At 40.6% G+C, this 18,362-nt stretch overlaps 2 protein-coding genes across 4 annotated transcripts in view; both read right to left on the bottom strand.

Moving 5' to 3' along the window:
- Nucleotides 1-11,958, bottom strand: part of FBXO22 (F-box protein 22) — a 31,779-nt gene extending 19,821 nt beyond the window's left edge. Inside the window, exons 1-4 of the mRNA XM_011932818.1 lie at nt 11,707-11,958; nt 11,190-11,328; nt 2,777-2,864; nt 1,857-1,952 (exon numbers count right to left, since the gene is read on the bottom strand). Coding sequence (XP_011788208.1) covers nt 1,857-1,952; nt 2,777-2,864; nt 11,190-11,328; nt 11,707-11,849 — 466 coding nt within the window. The 5' untranslated portion in view covers nt 11,850-11,958. The remainder of the gene's footprint in view (nt 1-1,856; nt 1,953-2,776; nt 2,865-11,189; nt 11,329-11,706) is intronic.
- A 2,783-nt stretch (nt 11,959-14,741) lies between these two features.
- UBE2Q2 (ubiquitin-conjugating enzyme E2Q family member 2) overlaps nt 14,742-18,362 on the bottom strand; it is a 60,455-nt gene continuing 56,834 nt past the window's right edge. For all 3 annotated transcript variants that reach the window (XM_011932815.1, XM_011932817.1, XM_011932816.1), the window contains one exon: nt 14,742-16,361. In XM_011932815.1, the coding sequence (XP_011788205.1) occupies nt 16,330-16,361 (32 nt within the window). In that variant the 3' untranslated portion in view covers nt 14,742-16,329. The remainder of the gene's footprint in view (nt 16,362-18,362) is intronic.

Below are 18,362 nucleotides of genomic sequence, written 5' to 3'. Positions count from 1 at the left end.
GAGACAGAGTCTCACTCTGTCACCCAGGCTGGAGTGAAATGTTGCAACCTCTGCCTCTCGGTTTCCAACAATTCTCCTGCCTCAGCCTCCCAAGTAGCTGGAATTACAGGCATGAGCCACCATGCCCAGCTCATTTACCTTTTTTTTTTTTGAGACAGAGTCTTGCTCTATCACCCAGGCTGGACTGCAATGGCATGATCTCGGCTCACTGCAACCTCCGCCTCCTGGGCTCAAAAAATTCTCCTGCTTCAGCTTCCTGAGCAGCTGGGATTACAGGTGCCCGCCATGATGCCTGGCTAATTTTTGTATTTTTAGTAGAGATGGGGTTTCACCATGTTGGCCAGGCTGGTCTTGAACTCCCGATCTCATGATCCACCCAACTTGGCCTCCCAAAGTGCTGTGACTATAGACGTGAGCCACCGTGCCTGGTCAATTTTTACATTTTTTAGTAGAGATGGAGTTTTGCCATGTTGGCCAGGCCGGTCTCCAACTCCTGACTTCAAGTGATCCGCCTGCCTTGGCCTCCTAAAGTGCTAGGATTACAGGCATGAGCTACCACGCCCAGCCAAAAAGAAATAAGTTCTTTTTTTAAAAAAATGTTAAGCCCTTTAGAAACCAAAGCTAGAGCAACTGAACAATATTCATTTGTAAACACGTGAAATTCTTCTTACCTCACGGTACAAGACTCAAATTCAGATCAAAACTCTTTCAGTGGAGATTAAAAATGACAATTCTCAGTAGAGTACTACTGAGTTAGAACTAAAAAACATAACAGTGGCCAGGTGTGGTGGCTCACACCTGTAATCCCAGCACTTTGGGAGGCTGAGGTGGTGGATCACCTGAGGTTAGGAGTTTGAGACTAGCCTGGCCAACATGGTGAAACCCGGTTTCTACTAAAAATACAAAAAATAGCCAGGTGTGGTGGTGGTGGGCGGCTGTGATTCCAGCTACTTGGGAGGCTGAGGCAGGAGAATCGCTTGAATCTGGGGGACAGAGGTTGCAGTGAGTGGAGATCATGCCATTGCACTCCAGACTGGGCGACAAGAGTGAAACTCCATCTAAAAAAATAATAATAAAAAATACATGACTGCTAACATTTACTGACTGCTTTCTGTGTATCTCTATGCTTTACAAGGGTTAACTCATTTAATTCTCACAACCCTCCAAGGAAGGTACTACTGTCATCATCCCCACTTCCTTGATGAGGATAGTGAAGCCCCGTGAAGTTAGGCAACTTGCTCAAAGTCATACGATACTAAGCAGTACAGCTGGCATTCCAATCCAGGTATCTAACCACTGCACCATTACTGCCTCAACAGAATCTCTCCTCCCCCAATTAACTACAGAAAAGAATAAAAAATAATAAAAATAATAAAAATCAGCAAAAATTCACCAGCAGCAATCAAGCATGGAAAGGGGCACAGCCTCAGGCTATAAATGTCAAAGAGTGGTACCAAAGTAGACAAACAGAAGTTTCCTAACAAGGCCCATCTTTGCTCCTAATCCCAGTCCCATCTCACCCCTACCCACCAGAAACAATACTGCTTGAACTGACAGAACTCTGAAAATGCCCACAAATACTTCCTAATTTGGAGGGAGACAGAATGAGATCTTTCCCCTCTTACGAATGACTACTGGATATGCATTATACAGGTAGCCTTGAGATGAGAAATACCACAATAACTTAATAAACATTAATATAAGGCAAATATGAAGCCATGGTAAATATGACTGACTTTATTGTATTGTAGATGTCCAGAAACAGAAATGTGGTTCCAAGCTAAAAATAATTCACCAATCCAAAGGACCCCACATTAATGCAAGGAGGAAATAATCAAGTTGCTAATTTTTCTCACCTACAATTCCCGGGGTCACAATCCCAAGGACTTGGCATTGTTTGGGGAATAGCTTCTCAAGGGCCAGTGCTGTTTCCATATTAGTTCTTTTCCTTGCTGTAAAAATACAGTAGCAAAATGATTAAATATCATCCATTTAAAGTCAGATCTGACAATGAAAAAGTAAAAAAGCAAATACTGGAAATATTTAAGTCACCTGACACGAGAATGCTCTAAATAAAGGTCTGAAAGCATTGATTAAAACAAACACTTTACCTGTTTTGGTCCTGGCTTTTCAATTCTAAATCTGATCTTTTGCACCACTAGTCTGCCTTTCCTCTCTGTTCATATAATGCTTTTGCCCCAGTGATGTCAAATTTAGCAGTAACAGCTGAATTTTAGACTTGCTATTGTACCTTTCTGTTCAGCTGATATTGCAGTATAACTACTATCTGCATCAACAGTTAACTGGATTCAAATTAGACAATAAAAATCCATTATCTAAGTCTAACTTGGGGCCTATGTATGCCCATCTTGAATACTTATTCTGCCTTTTCCCTCAGCCAGCCAAAAATGCACCATTTCTCTACATAACTTTGGTAAATGGGACCTCATGTTTCAATACAGTAAAAGGCCTGAATAGCCAAAGTCATACAACCTGTTTTAATAATAAAAAGTGCCTGGAGAATTAAAGCATCTCAAATTGAGAAAAACACCTTTCTAATGAATTTGTTTCAATTGCACTACCAGGTTTAGAAATCAATCTGAAGCAGAAAGGGTTCCTCAAGGTTCAAAGATAGATACATTCATGCATACTACAGGTGGCAGTCCCAGAGCCTCAGAAAGTCAATTAACTCTCAGGACAAGTACAATATTGAACTCCAAACAGAAGGCACATGATGAAAAAAAAGAGAAATGAAAGCTTTTCTTTCGATATTTACCTCTCTTATGGCCACGACACTCTTCCAGACTAATGAAAGTTTCTGAATCAGCCATGTAAAGAACTGTATGTGGTAAGATGCGAACATTCTGAAAAAAAAAAAAAAAAAAAATTGGAATTGGATCCCATGAATCCATGAGTGCTTCTGCATAGTCCCTTAAAGTATTACCCAGTCCACAGTGCAATGAAATTAGAACTCAGGATTAAAAAACTCACTCAAAACCGCACAATTACATGGACACTGAACAACCTGCTCCTGAATGACTACTGGCCAAATAACAAAATGAAGGCAGAGATAAAGATGTTCTTTGAAACCAATGAGAACAAAGACACAACGTACCATAATCTCTGGGACACAGCTAAAGCAGTGTTTAGAGGGAAATTTATAGCACTAAATGCCCACAGGAGAAAGCATGAAAGATCTAAAATCGACACCCTAACATCATAATTAAAAGAACTAAAGAAGCAAGAGCAAACAAATTCAAAAGCTAGCACAAGGCAAGAAACAACTAAGATCAGAGCAGAACTGAAGGAGATAGAAACATGAAAAATCCTTCAAAAACTCAATGAATCCAGGAGCTGGTTTCCTGGAAAGGCTAACAAAATAGATAGACCGCTAGCCAGACTAATAAAGAGAGAAGAATCAAATACACACAATAAAAAATGATAAAGGGGATATCACCACTGATCCCACAGAAATACAAACTGCCATCAGAGAATACTATAAACACCTCTATGCAAGTAAACTAGAAAATCTAGAAGAAATGGATAAATTCCTGGACACATACCCTCTCCCAAGACTAAATCAGGAAGAAGTCAAATCTCTGAATAGACCAATAACAAGTTCTGAAATTAAGGCAGTAATAGCCTACCAAGCAAAAAAAGCCCAGGACCAGACGAATTCACAGCCAAATTCTACCAAAGGTACAAAGAGGAACTGATACCATTCCTTCTGAAACTATTCCAAACAATAGAAAAAGAAGGATGCCTCCCTAACTCATTTTTTGAGGCCAGCATCATCCTGATACCAAGACCTGGCAGAAACACAACAAAAAAAGAAAATTTCAGGCCAATATCCCTGATGAATATCGATGTGAAAATCCTCAGTAAAATACTGGCAAACCGAATCAAGCAGCACATCAAAAAGCTTATCCACCACGATCAAGTCAGCTTCATCCCTGGGATGCAAGGCTGGTTCAACATATGCAAATCAATACACGTAATCCATAACATAAACAGAACCGATGACAAAAACCATGATTATCTCAACAGATGCACAAACGGCCTCTGATAAAATTCAACACCCCTTCATGCTAAAAACTCTCAATAAACTAGGTATTGATGGAACGTATCTCAAAATAATAAGAGCTATTTATGACAAAACCACAGCCAATATCATACTGGATGGGCAAAAGCTGGAAGCATTCCCTTTGAAAACCCGCAGAAGACGAGGATGCCCTCTCTCACCACTCATATTCAACACAGTATTGGAAGTTCTGGTCAGGGCAATCAAGCAAGAGAAAGAAATAAAGCGTATTCAAATAGGAGGAGAGGAAGTCAAATTGTCTCTGTTTGCATATGACATGACTGTATATTTAGAAAACCCAGTCATCTCAGTCCAAAATCTCCTTAAGCTGATAAGCAACTTCAGCAAAGTCTCAGGATACAAAATCAATGTGCAAAAATCACAAGCATTCCTACACACGAATAACAGACAGCCAAATCATGAGTGAACTCACATTCACAACTGCTACAAAGAGAATAAAATACCTAGGAATACAACTTACAAGGAATGTGAAGGACCTCTTCAAGGAGAACTACAAACCACTGCTCAAGGAAGTAAGAGAGGACACAAACAAATGGAAAAACATTCCATGCTCGTGGATAGAAAGAGTCAATATTATGAAAATGGCCATACTGCCCAAAGTAATTTAGAGATTCAATGCTATCCCCATCAAGCTACTATTGACTTTCTTCACAGAATTAGAAAAAACTACTTTAAATTTCATATGGAACCAATAAAGAGCCCGTATAGCCAGGACAATCCTAACCAAAAAGAACAAAGCTGAAGGCATCATACTACCTGACTTCAAACTATACTATAAGACTACAGTAACCAAAACAGCATGGTGCTGGTACCAAAACAGATATACAGACCAATGGAACAGAATAGAGGCCTCAGAAATAACACCACACATTTACAACCATCTGATCTCTGACAAACCTGACAAAAACAAGCAACAGGAAAAGGATTCACTATTTAATAAATGGTGTTGGGAAAACTGGCTAGCCATATGCAGAAAACTAAAACTGGACCCCTTCGTTACACCTTATACAAAAATTCACTCAAGATGGATTAAAGACTTAAGTGTAAGACCTAAAACCATAAAATCCCTAGAAGAAAATCTAGGCAATACCATTCAGGACACAAGCATGGGCAAAGACTTCATGACTAAAACACCAAAAGCAATGGCAACAAAAGCCAAAATTGAGAAATGGGACCTAATTAAACTAAAGAGCTTCTACACAGCCAAACAAACTATCATCAGAGTGAACAAGCAACCTACAGAATGGGAGAAAATTTTTGCAATCTATCCATCTCACAAAGGGCTAATATCCAGAATCTACAAGGAACTTAAACAAATTTACAAGAAAAAAACAATACCATCACAAAGTGGGCAAGGTATAGGAACACACACTTCTCAAAAGAAGATATTTATGCAGCCAACAAACATATGAAAAAAGGCTCATCATCACTGGTCATTAGGGAAATGCAAATCAAAACTAAAATGAGATACCATCTCACACCAGTTAGGGTGGCGATCATTAAAAAGTCAGGAAACAACAGATGCTGGAGAGGATGTGGAGAAATAGGAACACTTTTACACTGTTGGTGGCAGTGTAAATTAGTTCAACCATTGTGGAAGACACTGTGATGATTCCTCAAGGATCTAGAAAGAGAAATACCATTTGACCCAGCAATCCCATTACTGGGTATATACCCAAAGGATTATAAATCATTCTACTATAAAGACATGTGCATATGCATGTTTACTGCAGCACTATTCACAATAGCAAAGACTCGAAACCAACCCAAATGGCCATCAATGATAGACTGGATGAAGAAAACGTAGCACATATGCACCATGGAATACTATGCAGCCATAAAAAAGGATGAGTTCACGTCCTTTGCAGGGATATGAATGAAGCTGGAAACCATCATTCTCAGCAAACTAACACAGGAACAGAAAACCAAATGCTGCATGTTCTCATTCATAAGTGGGAGTTGAACAATGAGAACATATGGACACAGGGAGGGGAACATCACACACCAGGGCCTGTCGGGGAGTGGGGGGTTATGGGAGGGATAGCATTAGGAGAAATACCTAATGTAGATGATAGGTTGATGGGTGCAGCAAACCACCATGGCACGCGTATACCTATGTAACAAACCTGCATGTTCTGCACATGTATCCCAGAACTTAAATTAAAAAAAAAAAGTATCACCCCATCCAAACTGCTGGTACCCTACCTTCTTTCAGGTCAATGTTGGCATTCTGAGTCAATCTACTTCTCATTTACTTTTCACTTATGCTCTTTCATTTTCAGTTCATTTACTAAACACCTACTATTTCTTCATTCCAGCCCTCAAGAAGTTCATTTTCTTAATAACTGAAGCTCTTAGAACAAAAACATCAAGAACCAGCAAAAGACACACTTGCTTTACTTGAACAGGCATTACAGTATCAGAAAAATCTCAGTACTGGGGTATCACTCCTCTTTTCACTGCTCATCAAATCAAATACTCCAAGCCTCCATTTCCAGCTTTGACAACAAGGCATCCTTCAGGGCCCCTTAGCTTACTATTAATATTATCCAGACACACCCACTTCCCTATGTGTTCTATTGCTCTGTTCCTGTAGAACTTAAGACTGTTTCCCTCTAGAGACACTTTAAGTGCCACCTCCTCTCCAAAACCTTTTCCTAAACTCCCTCAGTACTCTGGACCTCAGATGCAACATCCCTTACCCCTAGTTAATCTTATTTGTGCCCTATCTCCCCTATGAGCTGGGCTTATTCAGACTCACTTGTTTTCAACTAGACTTTCCAATTAAAGACAAGTGGCAAAGCAGCTGAATTAAATGAAAATGATGAAAATATTTTTCTAAGCTAGCTATTTTCAAATATTTTTTACTACCAGAATAAAATGAAGTACTTAGGATACAGCAAAGCCTCATTGTTGGTTAAATGGAAAAAAAAAAAAAGTTGGTCCATGAAGTACTTAGGATATAGCAAAGCCTCACTATTGGTTAAGTGGGGGGAAAAAAAAGTTGGTCCATTATAATTTGGGGGAATGCCAAGATGTTTCAGAATACATTCTATATAGATAAACTAATAAAAGAGACAGATAGCATGATGGCCTGTGGGGCCCAAGGCTGCCCAAGACCTACAGATATAGTTTCCTTGGTCCACACAGCATTTTCAGAAAATGTAAACTGAATGCCAATGTTCAAAATTCCACCGAATTTTTACATAAAATGTGGATTTCCAGATTCTTTTTAAAAACTGGACATTTTGGCAACACTTAAGACTACATGCCTCTTAACTAAGGCTAAATGGAGGCAAGCCTTTCCAGTCTGCCATGGTGCCACCACTCTGTTGAGCTATCTGACCCTCTTCACCTAACTGCCTGACCTTCAAGTCATCTGAATCTGTGATGCCTGGTATAGTGAGTAAAGGAGAGAGAACTCAAAGAGATTTAGGGGCCAGGCACCGTGGCTCACGCCTGAAATCTCAGCACTTTGGCAGGCCATGGTGGGTGGATCACCTGGGGCCAGGGTGAGACCAGTCTGGCCAACAGGGTGAAACCCCATCTCTACTAAATACAAAAATTAACTGGGTGCGGTGGCTTGCACTTGTAGTCCCAGCTACTCAGAAGGCTAAGGCAGGACAATCACTTGAACTCAGAAGGTGGAGGCTGCACTGAGCCGAGATCAGGCCACTGCACTCCAGCCTGGACAACAGGTGAGACTCTGTCTCAAAAACAAAACAAAACAAAACAAAAAGAAACAAAAAACAGATTTAGGTCTTAGTGGCAACTCTGCCACAAACCAGCAGAATGACCCTCATCAAGCTTTTAGGCCTCAGGTTTCCTACTTCTGAACAAGGATTAAAAGTCTGGTCCTGAGATTTTATGAATCTCCCTCTCCTGGCACCCACTGAAAAACAACTGCTGAATTGTCCTTCCTAATTCACACTAGAAGAAGTGACACAACAAGTCTCAACATGAAATGTTCTCAGAGCACAGTTAAGACAGCTAGCACCACATTCCACTGTTCAAAGAAGTTACAAATGGCAAGTTGTTTTATAAAGCTTTTGGCGGACTTTAAAATATTTCTTTTCTTTTTTTTTTGAGACAGAGTCTCACTCTATCACCCAGGCTGGAGTGGCGCAATCTGGGCTCATGCAAACGCCATCTCCCCAGTTCAAGCGATTCTGTTACCTCAGCTACCTGAGTAGCTGCGATTACAGGTTTGCACCAACACGCCCAGCCAATTTTTGTACTTTAATATTTTTATTTATATATTTGATATTTTAAGTATTTAATATTTTTAAATATTTATATTAATATTTCTGTGGAGACGGGGGTTTCACCATGTTGGCCAGGCTGTTCTCTAACTCCTGACCTCAAGCGATTTGCCTGCCTCAGCTTTCCAAAGTGCTGGGATTATAGGCATGAGCCACCGTGCCGGGCGGACTTTAAAATATTTCTAATAGAAAAGTTAAATCAACTTTCTTTATGCCTATAAAAGTACCCATGTCCACTAGATAACTTGGAAAACACAAAAAAAACAGCACGTATGATTTGGCTAGAGTTGTCATGTTTTTGTCTCACCAGCAGTTTACTACAATGGAGGAACTCCTCTAAGGGCATTACTATAACTATGTGAACTTTAATAATGATACTAATGAAAGAATATTTAACAGGTATCTATGGAGAACTTATGCTCCTGGTACTATAAGTAATGTGTTATATGCATTACCTTTTCATTATTTAATCCTTACAACAACTCTATAAGGGCACAGGACAATTATTATTTTTCTTTTTATTTTATGGAGATAGCACCTAAGGCTCAGAGAGGTTAAGTAGCTTTTTCAAAGTCACACCGCTGGTATATGCCAAAGCTACGATTCATACCTTAGTCTGTCTGGCTATTAACAGCCACTACAATGTATAAACTCTTAAAGCTATAGAAAAATAATGCCTGTTGTGGTAAAAATTTGAAAACGATGACCACAGAGAGAAAACTTTTTAAAAACATTCAATAGAAAAAAAAAGCTATTTTGGCTTTCTTTTCTATTCTCCCTTTTGGTCTTTAATAATTCAGATGATACTAAATATATAATTTTATAATCTGTTTTCACTTTTAAAATCAACATTTGCTCTTGTCATTAATGCACTTGCAGTTTATAATTTAATAGCTTTATTTATTAAATTAACATTAGGTTTTTAGTATCCCTTATTATAAACGATGCTCCAGAGAACACTTCTGAGGAAAAGCCTGCTTGCATTTTGAATTTTTCCAAATGATAAACTTCTGGAAAAATGGCAGGAGTTGGGACAAAGCACCAGAGAAGAAAAGTTTTCTACAAGCCTGCCTTTGGATACTGGCCAGCTCCCTGGGATGAGAGTTCCAGAGACCAGACAAGGTAAGGAGAAAGACCACCCAAGGAAGGGGGAAACAGAAGACTGGTTACATATGGGGCATTGAGGTAGTATCTAAATTAAGAATGATGAGAACCAGTTTCCCTTTGCCCAAACGGGAGGTACAAATAAGAGCAGAGACAAAACTAGAAAGCATCCTGCATTTGATTAGAAAAGGATGCACCTGTGTGAACTCATGAGTTTCCACATACATAGAAATATAGTTGTAAACATGTGTATATGTGTATGCTGATGTATATACATACACATGCATGCATATACATACATACACTCCTTGGCTCTAATGACTGGGCTTTGGAGCAGCAAATCCCTCAATGGCAAGGAGTACACTTAAAGAGTCTAGACCTTGATTTCTAAATACCACACTCCATCAAAAGGAGCCAGGGCTTAATGACCAATTCCAGGACAAAAGCAGGTAAAACCCAAGACAAGTTTAGAACATCTTGTGCCAGAAAAAAGAAAAGTGCTCAAAGATAATGGAGTCATCTCTACAAAGACACTGAAGCCAGCCTGAAGGAGCTCCCACTAGCCAAACTGTGGTGGTGGGGGGGGGGGCCTAATTTGAGCACCAAAATACAGTAACAGATTATAGCCCACTGAATTAAATAAGACTCCGAGAGTGTACAGATACAAATAAATAAACGAATTGAAACACGATATTTACATAGTTTCAAATGATCTCTTCACAAAACAATCATTACAGAAGAGTGATTTTAGTGAAGACACTTGGCAAGCACCACCTTAATTGAGTACTCAAAGATAATACGACCAATAACGAGACCAATGGAAATCACATGCCACCTAAAGGATGCTGTGCTCTTCTGTGATTATTTCCTGGCAAAGAAACAACTGATGGATGTTCTACAAAATAGCCTGCAATTTTCCTAGGTGTCAAGATTTGGAAAAATCAAGCAAAGCTTGTGAAACTGTTCCAGATCAAAGAAGATTAAAGAAACATGACTTACTTAGAGCAACTTACAATTGGGAACAGATCTTTTTGCCATGAAGAACCTTACTGGGACAACTGGCAAAATCTGAACCGAGTCTGAGGATAAAATGGTAGAAATGTATCAGTGATAATTTCCTGATTGTGACAGCTGCACCGTAGTTATGTCTGTAAGCCGTACTAAAGTAAACAGAGTGACAGAGTAGCAGGTTGGCACTTCACTGTCAAAGGGCTCCCTTCCACTCCCCAGAGAGATGGTGCACCCTGCAGCCCCTCCAACTCCACAGTCCGAGTCTTCATCTCTCCAGGTGTTGGCTCCCCTTTTGAAGTTGGGGGCCAGAGAAGCAAAAGAGTACAGGATCGAAAGTTGAAATATTTGGCTTTAAGTTTTGGTTCTTGGCTTTCTAGGTGTGTCTGAGCAAGACACACCCAGTTGTCTTCCCGGTAAAACAGACAACAAAAACTTGCTTCAAGGGAAGCAGGTGAAAGGAAGGTTCTGCACAGCGTTGTTGTTAATAGTGAAAATGTGGATACTTAAAAGGCCCAATATTTGATGAACGGCCAAATAAATCATGACACATCCTTACCGTGTGGTCACTAAAACTGATGTTTACAAAATCTTTTCCCAGCACAAGAAGATGTTCCTTGAATTAACAAAACTGGGATAAAAAAAAAAATAGTTCTCAAAAGACTGAACCACCAACCTGCAAATGACTGTGCATGACACCCCTTGCTACTTGCCTCAAGCTCCTCTGCTACTACGCGAACCAAGCAATGCCTCTCCAGGTGGCCGGCCTCGGCCAGGCCTGCGGAGATCCAGGTTACGCTCCGATGGGTCCGCAACACTCTGCGCACACACTCCCTCCATAAGCGGCACACGCTGGGGACGCAAACGCACAAAGGATTGCAAACGGACGTTCATTTTCGTCTCTCCCACAGCTCACAAACCCCCACCCACTGGAGCAGCAGGAGATCCCTGCCGGATACAAAGTCCCCGGGGGAGGTAGGTGTCAGTCAGGGCGCTGGTTCGGAAGGAGAGCCAGATGTGGAGAAAACCTTAAGGAGAACTTCGCCCCTCAGGGAAGTCCTCCGGGACACCACGGCTGGGAGATACCTCGCGGGTAGCGGGTAACCTCAGGTAGGGCGAGGGAGCTGGGGAGAGCCCTGGGTCCCCAGGGTCTCTCCCCACGCCGCCAGCCTGGGACATGCCCACGGCGTGTCCCAAGGCAAGCTTCCCGCCTCCGCCTCCTCTCCTCACCAGGCCACCCGCAGCAACGCCTTGGCAGGCAGGAAGGTGAGCACACGCTCCACCACCTCCGCCAGGTTACTCAACACGAAGGTGCTCCGTGGGTCTACGGAGGAGCAGCCGCAGCGCTCGCCGCTGCTGCCCACCGGCTCCATTCCTCACTAGCCCGCCGGAACCACTTCTACGGCGGCCCGGAGGAACCCGATTACGCCAGCACACAGTTGTCTGGCCGGCGCGCACTGAGCAGGCGCCCGCACCACTTCCGGCCGGACGGGGACGGTGGGCGTGGCAACGCCGGTGAGTTCCCTGGCCTGGAGTCCGCACACCGAGGTTGAAGCCATCCGTTCCATAATACGCTCGGAACTGTTTTTTCATTTTTGAGATTTGGTCTAATGCTGTGGGCAGGCAGAAGTGGAGTGGCGCGCCCTCTGCTCACTGCAGCTTCTACCTCCCAGGCTCAAGCGATCCTCCCGCCTCAGCCTCCCTGGTAGCTTGAACTACAAGCTCCCGCCACTACGCCCAGCTAATTTTTGTATTTTTTGTAGTGACAGATTTCCCTATGCTCTCCAGGCTGGTCTCAAACTCCAGGGCTCAAGCGATACTCGCGCCTGGGCCTCCAAAGGTGCTGGAATTACAGGCATGAGCCACCGCGCCTGGCAACTTTCCAGGAGGCCTCCTGCAGTGAAAATAAATCGTGTGTGCTTCTCACTGCCCTGGCACCGCCATATTTCTGAGTTTACATCGTTCTCTAATTCACAAATTCCTTGCAGAGACTAGGTAGTACTTATTGCTCTTCATAGTTCCAATGCCTGTTTAAATAGCATAAGCTCAATTTTTGAACGGTGTTTGCTTTTAAAAAATTGTCCTAGTGTGTGAAAATCACTGCCTTTATTCCTTGTAAACTTAGTTAACTCATTGTAATCTTCAGGTTTAAAGTTTCGAATGAGTAAAATGGCATAAATAGCACCTGCCATTCTAAGGTAGCTGAGTGAGATTATTGCTGTGAAGCACGCCCCAAGTTGTGCACCAGTTCCCCGCCAGGAACATCAGATTCACCTGGAAACTACTAAGTTTTAGCACATTTCCCGTCCTTACCCCAGACCTCCTAAATCAGACACTGGGGGTGAGGCCCAGCAATCTATATTTTAACAAACTTTATGGCGATTCTGATGCATGCTCAAACTGAGAACCATCAAAAAATGGAAGCACAGCAGACAGGTTCGTCCCCACCTAACATCCATTCCTCCCGCCAATTCCTTCCTAAGGGAGCCCTGATTTGATCGCCAGATCTTGGGCAGAAACTTGGTCTAAATCAGCAGTTCTCATTATGGCCTCAGGACCCTTTACACCCTAAAATATTGACACGACCAATAGTTTATGTGTGTTATGACTATCAATATTTACCATATTAAAAATTAAATCAGAACATCTTAACTTTTTAAAAAACAGATGTTATACATTAACGAAATATTTTTATGGAAAACAACTATTTCCCAAATCCTTCTTCCTCCACTGGTGGATAGTATGACATTGTCACTGGTATAAACCTCCTGAGTAGCTGTGACTTTTTTTTTTTGGTAGACCCAGGGTCTATGTTGCCCAGGCTGGTCTCAAACTCCTGGCCTCAAGACATCCCTCTGCCTCCGCGCCTCCTAAAGCGTTGAGGTTACAGGTATGAACCACCAAGCCCAGCCAGTTTTTTTCCTTAGTCTATTTATAGGCGCAGCTGCTTCAGGAAGCCAGATGGCTCAGATGTCACCAGAGCTTCCTGACCCCTTTCGGAATACCACAGGAAGATAAAGAGGCACCCTCCGGTTACCTTTAGATCATTAACATAATGCTAAAATCCTCTTCCCTAAAAAGCAAGCTCACTGGCATCTCGTGAACATGGATGTATGAAGCAGCATGTTCAGGGACTATGCCTGCTTATCTGGAACTCCAGCCTGTGCATACCTCCCCCGCGCCCTCAGCTAACTCTTCAAACTCCCCAGCCTCCTATCACTCTGGGAGACGGTGCCTTGAGAACATGAACTCCCCTTCTCCATTCTCTGGCTACTGAACGACACCCGATTGCCTTTCAAAGTGGGCGTTCTTTCTTTGTGGCTGATATAAAACAGGGAGAGGACAGTATACTAGTGGCGGCATCACTTTACATTTTGCAAATATTTAATTTCTGTCTTAATAGAAGACAGGTAGATTCTCATATTTGCTTGTGAATTTGATCTGTTGCAAAATCACATCATGTAGCCTCTGGAAAACTCCCTTGTACACATGAAATAATGAGTGAAAATGGCAAATGTTTTAGTATTATGAAAATAGTCTTTTAAAACCTCTTGAAATGGTCTCAGGGGTCTCCAGTGTTCCCCAAATCATGCTTTGAGAACCATTTGTGCAAACTAATCACGACGGTTTCATTCTTTTCACCATTGGTTTAGGGGTGGGCACAGGTCCCTGATGTAGCCAAGGAAAGGTGAGAGGCCGTGTGCTTGATGGGATGGTGCTTTTAGAGATTTCCTCATCTCCTAAGGAGACACTAGAAAATGGGCATGTATCTACCTCTGAATCAAGTAAGGTGGCTGCACGTAACATGCAACCAAAAGATGAAACCAACACAGAAAAATCTCAAGGAAGCAGAGCAAAGCCCAGATGTACAGTACACCTGGAGTTATCCTACCTCTGGACTTCTTGTATGTGAAATAACCTGTCAATTGTGTGCAAGGAGGCCATGGGTACGCTAAGAAGTAGCAGATTATTTTCACTGGGTGAACTAAGGATAGCCATAAGGAAAAAGTAGCACTTGAATTTATAATGAGAATGGAAGAGGAAAAAGGCTGAGAAAAAGGTGACTATTCTACAGACCATTTCCAGGTTCTTTCACTTTCTCTTGTTAAATCTGCCTGTCTTCCAAGCCTCCCCTCACCACTTCCCTCCTTAAATATCTTATTCCAGAAACTCAATAGAGCCTACAAACACATCAAGCAGAGTTTTCTTATGAGGGAAAAATGAGAAAGTCATCTTTTTTTTGCTTGCCATGATCAGCACAAACCAAATTTTTAAATGGTTTATTCATAAACTTGATGCAAGTTTACAAAATTTACTATACATTGCCAAATAAATCTGCAATTAAAAATAAAATCCATAAAACAAAGCATGCCAAATGTGCAGCTATCAATCTGCTTGCCATCAGGATATTAAAGAATTCAACAATGTATTCAAGATTTAGCCTTAGGCTTAAGGAACTTTACTGCTTTAAAGAATTCTGCCTTGTCACTTGTTATCTGAGCAGCTGGCAATGAGAACTTTATACAAATGTAACCAAGTGAACAAGAATACCAGAAAATTTACTGCTCTCTTAACCAAAATAGAATCAAAAGAAATTAAACACACACAATAATGTAGAAATGACAAGTCTCTTAGATGTGGTTTACAAAGTTAAAAACTGAATCTCAAAGCAAATGCATAAGAAACACTTTTGAACTTTGTAACTGGTTTGTGCAGAAAAATGTGCTTCTGGATTTCTTGTTAAAAGTGCTTAATAACTAGAATTTACTTTTAAATCAAACTTGGGTGTATTAAAAAAATCTATTACCAACCAAAAAGGACTGATTCAGGTAAGGCCATAAAATGGAGGGTATCTTGCTTTGAGTCAGGTTCTATCAAAAATTAACATATGTAGAGTTTCTATTAATCTTTCAATGTAAAAGCCATTGTTTTGACTATGGCAAAAATTACTGTAAGAGTCTCCAAATTAAGTATCTTTTTGTACTTAACTGCGCAGCTTTTGCTCAAGGAGTCTTGTGCCAATCACTTTATAAGTTTATTAGTTTACAAATGATTGCAACATCCCGTTAATAAAATGGAAACGTAAGATGACTTAGTATTTTAAATAACTTTAAGTTCTATACTGTGGCTCTTGTTCATAAGAAACACTGAACCAACAAGCAGCAGATTCAGCCCAGCAAGACTCTGATGCCCCAGTGGAAATCACTACTTGCAAGCCTTCACTGATACAGTTTTACACTGCTTTGCCTAAGAAGTACAATGTAACTCAATTAAGAGTATTATCTTCAGGAAACAATTCATATCTTCACATAGTCATTAAAAAGTTTAACAATTTAATGAGTAGGTTTCCTATCCTTTTGGCAATATCATAAAATGGTTTTAGACATGAAAGAGCTATTATGATTTAGAAGGCCTTAAAATTTTCTAAACCAATATTGAACATCGATTAAACTTGTATTGGCTGTAAATGGAACAATATATTGCAAATCCTTCTAACCCATGGGCTCAATATAGGAAAGTTACTCTAAAGCCTCAACTTCGGTAGCCTGACGCTGACTTGGCTGCTTTAAAAAGTTCATTTTTCAAGAAAAAGAGATAAGGAGTGGCCAGTATGTGTATTTATCAGGAGAAATACAATAAAGGCCCCACTGCTCAGTCCAAGATGTCTAAAATGAGCAAAATGCAAAGGCTGTAACTTCATACTGGATGTCAGATGACAGATTATCCACTAAAATATCTATTAACTAACGTCTTCAGTACTGCTGTAATAGGGGCACTCAAAGCTTGTGTCTGCATATTGGTTAAGATTTTCTTTAAAGCAACATTAGTCCAAACACACAACTGTCAACATATTTAGCCATCTTCCTTTGGAGGGGTGTACCAGCCTGAAATAGAATGAAAAAAAAAAAGTTAAAATACTTAATTCTTAAATAAATTAGAAGAACTGGCATGTAATAAGGCTAGCTACAGTCTCTCTTCATAATTTTGGTGTTTAAATCTACTATAAATTTTTTTTTCTTTTTCCTTTTCTTTTTTTTTGAGACAGAGTTTTGCTCTGTTACCCAGGCTGGAGTGCAATGGCGCAAACAGCTCACTGCAACCTCCACCTCCCAGATCAAGCAATTCTCCTGCCTCAGCCTCCCAAGTAGCTGGGATTACAGGCATGCGCCACTATGTCCCATTAATGTTTTTTGTTTTGTTTTGTTTTGTATTTAGTAGAGACGGGGTTTCACCATGTTGGTCAGGCTGGTCTCCAACTCCTGACCTCAGGTGATCCATCCACCTCTGCCTCCCAGAGTGTTGGGATTACAGGTGTGAGCCACCGCACCCGGCCTACTGTAAAAATTAAACTTATACTTGGATTGGTAACACTGCATTTTGCTATTTCACAACAGAAAGTTATTTTCTATGAATAAATTGTACTTGAGTTTTCAACACAAGAGCTCTGTATTAATGGTATCTCTAGCTAAAGATGACTGTGGAATATTAGACTAAAAGAATGTTTTATTCCACTTCAGTTCTATACTTGAAAGTAAGCCTCATGGAAAGTACTTATTTCCCCAAACAAAATCCTGGCAATTTAGAATATAAGGAACTTGGACTGTTATCAGAGCCATGACATCATTTCACCAATGACAAGGAAGCCATCACAGCAGGTGCAGTAACTAAATGATGATGCCTAAAATCAGAGTTAGTAGCAAGCCAGACTAGAATCCATCTTGAGCTATTTATTGTACAACATGGTGACTACAGTTAATAATATACTGTATTCTTGAAAAATGCTAAGAGTGGATGTAAAGTGTCTCACCATAAAAATGATAACTATGTAAGGTGATGCCTAGGTTAATTAGCTAGATTTAGTCATTCCACAATTATGTATACTTCAAAACTTTGTACACAGTAAGTATAACGTGTCAATTTTTTACAAATAAGAAAAAAATTTTTTAAGATTAAAAAAATCCCTAGAAGTCATCTCTCCTGATTCTGAATCTATTACTCTTTCATCACAGCTAAGCTTACACATACTCACACACTCTCAAATACAGCATTTTCTATAAATATTTTTAAAATGCCAGTTGTAATGTTTAAGAAATAAAAATAAGAAATCTGTTTCCCAGGTTCCACAAAAACCTAAGGTCTCCATAAAAAGGCAAATTAGACTACGTACTGTTTAGTATGAAACTTTAGAACAGTATGAATATGCCAAGATCTATAAAGTATCAAAGTAGTACACAGGTTTCTTTGGATCTACTAATTTTGTGTGCTAGAAATTATTATTATGAAAACCTGGCCTTGTCCTCAAATTTTATCGTTTCTCTCTTCTGCTTGAAAATTTTGTTTTGAATACTATCGCCGTAAGTAAGCAATCACTGAAAAAGTGACAAGTTTGCTTTGTCATTAAAATAAGTGAGCACAAAACACAAATCTTAAGTCACAAACTGACACATTTCTAGCAAAGTAAAGAATACTTTACAGGCATGGTGGCTTGTGCCTACAGTCCGAGCTACTGGGGAGACTGAGGCAGGAGGATCACATCAGCCCAGGAGCTTGAGGCTGCAGTCCACTATGATCACACCTATAAACAACCACTGCACTCCAGTTGTAACAACAAGAACCCCATCTATAAAGAGTTGCCTTTAACTCAATTCCTACAACCATTGATTTCAAGTAAGTAAAGTGAGTCATGCATTAATCTACTAAAAAAAAAAAATCTTGATTCTGACTCTGAGATACCCAGGCCAAGTGTATAGGATACAAAACTTTTGATTGAAGTACAATGTTAACGTTTGTGGCGCGATGACTCACACCTGTAATCCCAGCACTTTGGGAGGCCGAGGCGGGCGGATCACAAAGTCAGGAGATCAAGACCTTCCTGGCTAACATGG

Source organism: Colobus angolensis, unplaced genomic scaffold (genome assembly GCF_000951035.1).
Source record: "Colobus angolensis palliatus isolate OR3802 unplaced genomic scaffold, Cang.pa_1.0 Scaffold99, whole genome shotgun sequence".
Lineage (NCBI taxonomy): Eukaryota > Metazoa > Chordata > Mammalia > Primates > Cercopithecidae > Colobus > Colobus angolensis.
Note: the sequence above shows the minus strand (reverse complement) of the source record. Positions and strands in the feature narration are given on the sequence as shown.